Here is a 9,906-nt window from a genome sequence, read left to right as displayed (position 1 = left end):
TGCATCTATGTTTCAGTTTGTATTTTTGATATGGATTTTACGGGATGACCGTATATATGTACTCTGTATATGTACTCTGTGGTAAAAGTAGCTAAATTTGGAGATGAAATAGAAAATACAAAAATTCTCCAAAAACAAATCTTAACATTTTCTTGTTTTATCTGACTATTTCTTTTAAATAACAAATAATATTCATGTCCACAACAAATAAAATGCCAAAAAATTGAGCCAGCAACATTTATTTGAGAACTGTACAAGTTAATCAGTTCATTTAACGGCCACAACCGCAGGTAGCGAGTTGAGATACGCTGAGACCAGACCCGGAGGCGGCGTTTCTGCCGCTGGGGTTGCCGAGCTCTTGGGTGATGGCGATGTTGCCGTCTCCGCAGCCGTAGGAGACGGCGGCCGAGCCAGCGGTCGGGAACTGGCCGTTGAACGCCACGGCGCTCAGGAACGGCAGCGTGCCGCTGAGGCCCAGGTCTCCGGCCAGAGCCAGGTCGGTGGCGACGGCGATGCCGGCGGGCGCGATGGGGCCCACGCTGGTCACGATCAGGGAGCCGCCGTTGTTGGACACCGAGACGGTGTTGCCGCAGCTGGGTGCTGGGATGCTGATTCTACCGCAAGCTTGGCCAGCGATGGACTGAAATTAAAGGCATTATTAAAAATGTGTGTGTGTTTCGTTATCACTGAACTTATTAACATTTTTCTTTTTTAAATAACAAAAAGGTTAGATAAATACACAGTCATTATACCATGTGCAAAGGTGCCCAATACACTTGCCGCGGTGGCTCGTTGACCCACATTGGGCAACCTTTGCACCGGAATTTACAAAAACTAACAGATTGGGATCCAATCCACAACATGGACCAAGTTATAGGTCAACATGAAATAGGAACTTATTCATATGTTACTCGCGTATAAGTCGTTGAATTGGCAATGAATAGGCCATATAGCAAGGAAAACAGATGGCCGTTGGGGCCTGAAAGTTCTCGAAAGGAGACCGTGGATCGGCAATCGCAGCTTAGGACGTCCACCAACGAGATAGACGGATAGCCTGGCTAAAGCCGCCTAGAGGACTATGGGGGAGGTCTATGTCCAACAGTGGACGTCCTACGGCTGATATAATGATGATTCATACCTGAACCAGGAACGCAGCCGCGCACAGGACGACGATTTGGAAAGTCATTTTGAAGTTTCGTAGTTTGGTAACAAACGTAGAATGACATACTGAAACACCTGCCTAGTTTATATACCTACCGAAATAGGACCTCGGCTGCACCTTCTGTTTCACAATTTGTAAGTTAATAATGTAATTTGATAATGTTGTAGGAGGATTGGTACAGAACAGATGCAAGTGCAACGTTATTTGGTCATATGACGATAAGAATGCCAGTTGTGCCTTAAAAATTTAAGAATTAGTGATAAAGTCTAAGCTTTGTTAAATTGACCTATTTCTACATACTTGTTGCATTTGGTATAAAAGTAGGTACTACTTGGATTTTGTTTATTCATTCTTTCTTCTTACGGGAAACAAGAAACTTTATTGACAATGTCTCCCTTCGTCGTCCTCGCTCTGTTCGCCCAGGCTTGCCTGATCCAGGTAAATAAAAAAAAACAAGCTCTCGCTACTAAGTATTTATTATTTTATTTTACCCATTTTGACGTGTTTTACAAGCTTTTATATAACTTGCCCTGTTTGTTGGGGTCAAATCTTGTAAGTCCATTTTGACTCATTTCCAAAAGTCGAATTGACTTGAAATTTTGTATACTTACATAGATAAGTTGGATGTTTGTTATGCAAGTACAGTCAGCAATAAAAGTTTGTATTAAAATTTAATTTTTAAAATAATATCTAATTAAAACTTACCTAGGTAGGCTATTATGATAGATACACGGGTCACTCAACTATTAATAGTCGAAATAATACTCGACATGGTTCAAGCTAATTCGTAACTCCTTTACAAGGTGAGATCGATTGAAAAGCTAAACGTGAATTCCGTTCGAGCTCATCTTGAAAATAACACTTAGATTGGCTCGAAACATGTCAAGCATACCTCGATTATTGTTCTGTAAGTAAACATTGTATTATTTTTATCATCATGTCTATGTCTCATGGTTGTTTAACTCTAGCCATTTTCCTGTATTTTCGTTTAGAAAGAGACAGCAGCAACAAAATAGTCTCACTTAACAGTAGCAGTTGAATAAGTAGATTTTAGAACAAGCACATAAAACGCCCCAGTTTAACCGAGACGTTTATATCTACTCGAGCTGCAGACGAGGGTTGATAGTTAAGTCGAAGGTAAAATAAGATTTTTAACAAGTTATACACTTTGATTTTCACTCCGATTGCAAGGAAATTAAACAATAGTACATTTACTTAGTAGGTATATTTTTTTCATGCATTACGACATGTATTTACTTATTCGTATTATTTTATTTACCTTACACTTTGTGCCCAAGTCCGATTCGCATTTGGCCATTTTTAACAATAATCATTTAGAAAAAAATAGGGTTCCGTAGCCATTACGAAAGAAATTAAGTGATATTTTTCTAAAGATTTCGTATTTTATACGGAATCTTCCAAGTTTAGGTATATTTTATACCTTAGGCTGCTATTTACTCTGATACTACTAATAATTCTCAAGCAAACTTAGCCGTTATAGTTTTCCTTGAAAGTTTGATATACTTACTTACTACCATCCTGATTTTTTTCATATTTTTCCAATCACTGGTTTAGATTTTAGAGGGGGGGGGGGGACGCTCGATTTTAATGAAAATTTGCACTTTAAAGTTGATAGTAGACCTATCCAACGATACCCCACACTATAAGGTTGTATGAGAAAAAAAAATCACCCCCACTTTACGTCTATGGGAGGTAGTAAAAAAAAAATTCTTTTTTTATTTATTGTACCATTTTGTCGGCATAGTTTACATAGATCCGTGCAAAATTACAGCTTTCTAGCATTGATAGTCCCTGAGCAAAGCCGCGGACAGACAGACAGACAGTGAGACATGGCGAAACTATAAGGGTTCCGTTTTTGCTATTTTGGCTCCGGAACCCTAACCAGCATTAATTGTTAAAATAATTATGTATAATACTTATAAATGTAAACACGTTTGCGAAATACCTAGCTGACTATTGTTTTGTATCTGACACAGTTCAAATCGTTTATACCTAAAAATAAGCAAACCTAAATAAACAGTATTAAAGGTGCAAGTCCTTATTTATTTTTAGGTAAATCAGTACCTAAGTAGGCATTAAATAAATTATTGTAAAATTAAATATGTCCCGCGGTTTTGCTTTTGTAGAAAAAAAATCATAACAAAAAATTGAACCGACTACAAAAAACCATGAAAATAATTTTCTACCAGTCTGAAGTCGGTCGGTGCCTCAGCACGAGCCAGCAAGTCAAGAGTGGACCTATAGTCATCTACTTCACCTAAGTACGCACTTTATATTGGAATTCAATCACTCAATTATTATGATGTTTTTTTGTAGTCGGTTCAATTTTTTGTTAAATTTTTTTTCACGCTTTTTAGTGTAAATAATCTAAGATACAATAGTTTAATATCAAATGCTCGTCACCTTTACGAAAGATTGCTTTTTCTGATGCAGAGACGTTCATTAATGAGGAGTCCTGATGCTTCACCACCCGTTTTACCATATGCATTACAAGTAGCATAAATTGCTTAGCAACTGTGTCAAAGTAATTAAAATTTAACCCGTGAAATTCTTGTTATTGTGTAGTAACTCCGATTGCCAACTGTGGTCTTCATCATCAGTTCCACTTCACCAATGATGATTTTCCAAAGAGCTAATGCACGAGTTACTACTAAATATATCCAAGAGTTCCCTCGATTTCCTTCAATCTGATGATTGCATCAGATTGAAGGAACCTTATTGAAGACATTAATAGACGAACGCAAAAAAAAAATTCAAATCGGTTCAAAAATGACGAAGTTCTGAGGTAACAAGCATTCGCCCCCCCCCCCCCCCTCTAAAATCTAAACCGGTAGGTGAAAAAATTTGAAAAAATTCAGAAAGGTAGTAAGTATATCAAACTTACAAGGAAAACTATAACGGCTGAGTTTGCTTGAGAATTCTTAGTAGTTTAAGAGTAAATAGCAGCCTAAGGTATAAAATATAACTAAACTTGGATGATTCCGTATAAAATATTACATTTTTTTATCGTAATGGCTACGGAACCCTATTTTGAGCGTGTTTGACACTTTCTTGGCCGTTTTTTTTTATTTTGAAGTCGGTTAAAAATAGAAATGGAATGTATGTATGTCTATTCCTATGTCCTATCGTAACTACTCAACGGCTGAACCGATTCTGATAAATGATACGTCATTGGATTCCTCTTGATGACGCGAGTGACACTGGCTACATGAAATTCCTGAAAAATCAAGGTGGCGGATTTTTGGCGCCATATTGTGAGTTTTCAAAAAAAACAATCCTATCGAGTAGGGTATCAAATGAAAGCTAAGAATTAGCCCATTCTAAATATATATGGGCTATAATTGTTTGAATATATTCAGGATAATATCAAAAACGTGTGAAAAAAAAACAATAAATTAAAAAAAAAAACAAAAACCTAAAAGAAGAAAACAAGTCTAGTGAGCTAAAGTATGTTAAGTAGCTACGTAACTTAAAGCTCAACAGTCGGGACCCATTCAAATCGTGACCAGCTCAAAAATTCTTAGTACCTAATGGGACCCGACTCGACATCGACTCGACTTAAACTAGCTACTAACAGAGTTCTAGCCCACTAAACTTGTTTTCTTCTTTTTAGTATTGTTTAGAGCAGTCAGGTTTTTTATTTTTAAATTTATTGTTATCTGTTAGAGTTCTGTTGCTAAAAATATATACCTATGTACGAAGACTGATTTTTAACTTTATTTTGCAGTCTGTGATGAGCCAGCAGTGTGGTTGCGGCCAGATCTCCTACGGCTACTCTCCGGCACCGATCAGCATTGGGTGCTCCAACATGGGGGGTTCTGGGCTTAGCCTGGGCAACATTGGCCTGTCCAACTTTGGCAGCAACAGTGGCGTGTCCAGCCTGGGCAGCAACAGTGGCGTGTCCAGCCTGGGCAGCCAAGTCCTCAGTTCGGTCAGCTCCGCGTCGTGCGGCTCGTACGGCGGCGTGGGCACCGGGCAGGTGGGCGTGGCGGGCGACATCGGCGTGGGCGGGAACACCGTCGTCGTCGGCTCCGTGCCGGTGCTCGGCTCCGTCGACTTCAGCGGCACCGTGCCCGCCTCCGGCTCCGTCTCCATCTCCGGACAGTGTGGCTGCGGGTGCCAATAATTCATGACTTATTCCAAAAATATATGACTGTTTGTTTTGCAACTTTAATATGTGTTTATTTTTGTCAAATTTATTTCCTGTAATCTGGTACACCTATGGTTGGTTCCATAAGGCCGCTCGCCAACGGCGACTTTTTGCAGCGATGCAGTAGCGATGCTGTCGCGCGTTCGCATAGATACAGTCGCGATGCGGTCGCTAGCTGTGTACCCTCGCCCACATAACCACGATTCAGTCGCGATGCAAACGCGCTACTGCCGCGCTTCACCCTCCCTCCCTTCACACCCTCCCTCCGTTCTCTCCACGATGTCGTCCGAAACCGTCGCGCGTTTGCATCAATACAGTCGCGATGCTGCAGCGCGTTAGTAGCGCGTTAGTAGCGATGCTGTCGAGCATTTACAAAACGCGCGACTGCATCGCTACAAAAAGTCGCCTTGGGCGAGGACTCTAATATTTGTAATAATATTTATCAACTGTCTTCGACCTGACTTTAGCGACTTCCCATTTAATATTTTCTTTCTAAATTGTAAGAATATGGGTATCTTTATTCCTATAACATCATCACTAGAAAATAGGATACGCACACACAATTAAAAAAAAAACCTAATTTGATTGAGGATTATTTGGAGAGGCAGCTTGGCCTTGTAGCTCCTGTGGGACCAGTCGGTGTGCTCCCGCCGTCACTCCCAGCACTGAAGCTACCAGGCAGATTACAGCTGAAACAAACCTTATTTTTATCATCATCAGACGAAAGAAGCACTGCTGGATATTCGCCTTCACCACAATGTCTAGTAATGCGGTGGACGCATCAATAAAATTTGTGAATTTTTGTTCCATCACCGTAGCACTCAGCATAAGGCACTTGTCCCACCGCCGACGATGAGCGAGAAGCGAGCAGAGCGAGTAACTAGAAACGAGTGGGCGAGCAGTGAAAAGCGAGTGTTCGAGCACGACGGGCGATTACTCGCTCCACTCGCTCGAGCCGGGCGGCCGCCAAGCTAATAGCGCTGAGCTAGTTTTATAGCTCAGCGAGTTTTATAGCTCTTGTCGCTGCGACAAAAGATGTAAGAGCGAGTTGTCGCCGGCAGTGTGAACCGCCAGCGATCAACTATTAATATATATGTATCTTTTACTCACACAGGATCTTATATCTTTTGTTCGTTTCTTGAGCGAGAAAATAGTCGATAGCCAATCGTTTCCTCGCCGGCGGTGAGACAACTGCCTAAGGGTGGTTTCCACCCGCACCATCTCGATGATTGGTGCTCTTCCACTACCTCGCACGTGTAAAATATGGAATGTTATTTTGTTTAGCCCGATAATGGATGAATATTCAGCATTTTTGTGTCATTAGTGTCTTCGCGGGAGTTATTAAGGGGATCCCATGACCCAATGACCTTCGATCTGAATTCCTTAGTTTTCTCATGTTTTTTGTAGCTTATTATATTAACAACAACGGCTTTAAGCAATATAGTATCCCATATTTACTTCGAGATATTTGGCATCAAATTTGAACAATTTTAGGCCAAAAAACTGGTTTTATGGCCATAACTTTTGTGTTAATTAGTTTCAAATGAAAACCCTCGACCAGTTTTTAGAGACGTCAAAGACGAACCCATGATGTAGATTTCGTATATTTTAGATCTTTAACGTCAATAGAGATACGAAATAAGTGTTTTTTCAGACAATGCTTAAAAAAATCATACAAAATGAAGTATTCATTTTTTTCAAAATCCCGTAGACATAAATGGAGATAAAAGATTGGAGAACTGATAGCCGTTTGACTTATAATTCTATCTGTGTAGTGCAAAAGTAGGAGCTACGATTAAAAAACTTGTCAAAAATCGATGGAAACCTCGGTTAGCCCCTTAAAAGAGGTAAGTAATGTCCAGTAGGGTCAGATCATCAAAATTGGAATGTGGGTAATTTTACCCGACTGCGAAGTAAAGCAGCCCACGAGGCTAATTAGCAACTCATGTTTAGATAACTTTGCACATAATGTAAAACGTGGTCATAGTGTTAAAGTTTTGGACCTTGGTCTATCTGACCATACTGCCCAAGTTCTTACATTTCCCGTTAAGAAGACTTGCATCATTGACTCTTGGCGAGTCACAAAGCGTGATTATGCACAAGCAAATTTACAGAAATTTAAAAGACATTTAGAAAGTCTGTCTTTTGCTGACATTTACAACACCAACGATGCGAATATAGCTTACAACTCTTTTTTAAATATTTTTCGTATGCTATACGACTTATGCTTCCCAACTAAGTTATTAATGAAAAGAACTAACAGAAAGATAAAATGGATATCGAGAGGTATTAAAGTCTGTAGCAAAAAGCAAAGGCAACTTCTTTGGAAATATAGACATTCTCCTACAACAGAAAATAAAATGATGCTTATAAACTACTCTCGGAGATATAAAAAAATTATAAAACTAACTCAAAAAGCTCAAAATAATCACAAAATTAATATTGCACAAAACAAAACGAAAGCTGCTTGGGATATTATAAATACAGCAAAAAGGAGCTGTCCATTAGATCCTATCCTAAAAATAAAGGCAGGGGATGATTTTGTTACAGATCCCAAGTCTATAGCCGACATATTTAATAATCACTTTATTAATCATACAAAAAATCCGGCATGTAATGTGAATATGATTTGTAATGATATCGTCACCATGCATTCTATGTTCATGTCACCAACTACTCCACGGGAAATTGAAAAAATAATAAGCTCCCTGAAGAATACAAATAGTGTAGGCTATGATAACATTGCAACCAAAGTAGTAAAATTTGTAAGTGATACCATTGCCAAACATTTGAGCCACATAATCAATATTTCTATTTCTACAGGTGTATTTCCAAGTTCTTTAAAAATAACAAAAATTAAACCTTTATTCAAAAAAGGTATCAAAGAAGATGTAAATAATCATCGACCGATAGCTATCATTCCCGTTTTTTCAAAAGTATTTGAAAAGGCAATACACAAAAGAGTCAACAACTATTTTGAAAAAAAAATCCCTATTTTGTGCGGAGCAAAAAGGTTTTAGGAAAAACGTTGGCATAAATATGGCAGTTTATGATTTTATTAATGTTGTTATGGACAGTGTTGATAATGGTATACCTGTGTGTGCATTGTTTACCGATATGACCAAGGCATTTGATCATGTGGACCACAAGATTCTCCTATACAAGCTTGGCCTTTATGGTATAAGGGGTCAGGTTCGGAAGCTTATTGAGTCTTATCTCACTGATCGACAACAATATACCGAGATATCTAGGGTATGTACAAAAACCAAAAGAGATATTATATACACATCTGACACTAAATTTGTGAAATACGGTGTTCCGCAGGGCAGTGTGCTTGGCCCTCTGCTTTTCTTGATATACATAAATGATTTGACAAAAGCGGTATATCACCCTATGATTATGTTTGCTGATGATAGCACATCCATCATTAAATGTAAAGATCTGACTCAATATGAACACGACATAAAAAATGTAGTAGGAAAAATTGTTACATGGCTTGATCATAATAATTTAATAATTAATTTGACCAAAACTAATTTAATGCATTTTTATCAAAGAAAACAAGTGAATGACATTTATGTTGATTATGCCGGACAAACTATAGAAAGGGTTGAGGTCACAAAGTTCCTAGGGTTAATGATCGACAGTAAACTCACATGGAAATTTCAGGCAGATCAAGTATGCAAAAAGCTAAGTAAATCAGCTTTTGCGCTAAATAAACTTGCAAAGATCGTAAACACAGATTCCCTGCTGACTGCCTATCATGGACTTGTAGCGTCAACACTAAGATACGGAATAATATTTTGGGGAAATTCGACTTGTAGGGAAACAGTGTTCAAGGCTCAGAAAAGGTGCATAAGGGCTATGTATAATCTTAAAATGACTGAAAGTTGTGTTCCTTTTTTTAAAAAATATAATTCTTACTTTTCCATCGCTTTACATTTTGGAGGTAGCTGTCTTTGTCCATTCTCATCCTAGCCTGTTCAATAAACTGACAGAGACACGCCGGCTCCCTGTTCGCTCTCAATATCACCATACATTGCGGAGGAAAACTTGCAAAACAGCGTTGGTGCGGAAAAGTGTCTTAGGGATGGCGCCTCAAATATTTAATAAAATTCCAGATTCTTTTAAAGAACTGAATTTGGCGCAATTTAAAAAAAAAATGTCATTGTTACTCCTAAATAAATGTTATTATAGTGTCAATGAATTTTTAAGTGATGACAATTTAATGTTATGACTTTGAATTTTGATGGACTGTTTTTAATTTAATTTAATTTAATTTATTTTTATAGTGTTTTGATTATTATTATTTTTTATGACATATTTATATTGTTTTTTTTTTTATGTTTTTTTTTTTTTTAATGTTTTTTTTCTTTCTCTTCGACTGATATATGTATGCAATTATAAAAGAAAAAAAAAACTGAAATTTTGTACGCCATGTGGCAAAACATACAGGGTTCTATATTTTTTTATTTTATCATCTCTACATCTGTACCTATGTTTGACAAATAAACTATTCTTATTCTTATTCTTGCGAAGAAGGAGGATGTTTTGACGCGTATGTATGTATGTA

The 9,906-nt window shown here is 38.1% G+C and overlaps 2 protein-coding genes across 2 annotated transcripts; one reads left to right on the top strand and one right to left on the bottom strand.

Annotated features, from left to right (window-relative positions):
- Positions 1 to 221: 221 nt before the first annotated feature.
- LOC141443546 (chorion class CB protein M5H4-like) lies at positions 222 to 1,244 on the bottom strand. Its single transcript, XM_074108853.1, has 2 exons — positions 1,139 to 1,244; positions 222 to 640 (listed from the first exon to the last, which is right to left on the bottom strand). The coding sequence occupies exons 1-2, from the start codon at positions 1,184 to 1,186 to the stop codon at positions 272 to 274; spliced, it is 417 nt and encodes a 138-aa protein (XP_073964954.1). The 5' UTR covers positions 1,187 to 1,244; the 3' UTR covers positions 222 to 271.
- Positions 1,245 to 1,491: 247 nt separating this feature from the next.
- LOC141443545 (uncharacterized) lies at positions 1,492 to 5,357 on the top strand. The gene is made up of 2 exons (XM_074108852.1): positions 1,492 to 1,600; positions 4,911 to 5,357. The coding sequence occupies exons 1-2, from the start codon at positions 1,550 to 1,552 to the stop codon at positions 5,307 to 5,309; spliced, it is 450 nt and encodes a 149-aa protein (XP_073964953.1). The 5' UTR covers positions 1,492 to 1,549; the 3' UTR covers positions 5,310 to 5,357.
- The last annotated feature ends 4,549 nt before the right edge of the window (positions 5,358 to 9,906 follow it).

This window comes from Choristoneura fumiferana, chromosome 27 (genome assembly GCF_025370935.1).
Source record: "Choristoneura fumiferana chromosome 27, NRCan_CFum_1, whole genome shotgun sequence".
Taxonomy (NCBI): domain Eukaryota; kingdom Metazoa; phylum Arthropoda; class Insecta; order Lepidoptera; family Tortricidae; genus Choristoneura; species Choristoneura fumiferana.
Note: the sequence above shows the minus strand (reverse complement) of the source record. Positions and strands in the feature narration are given on the sequence as shown.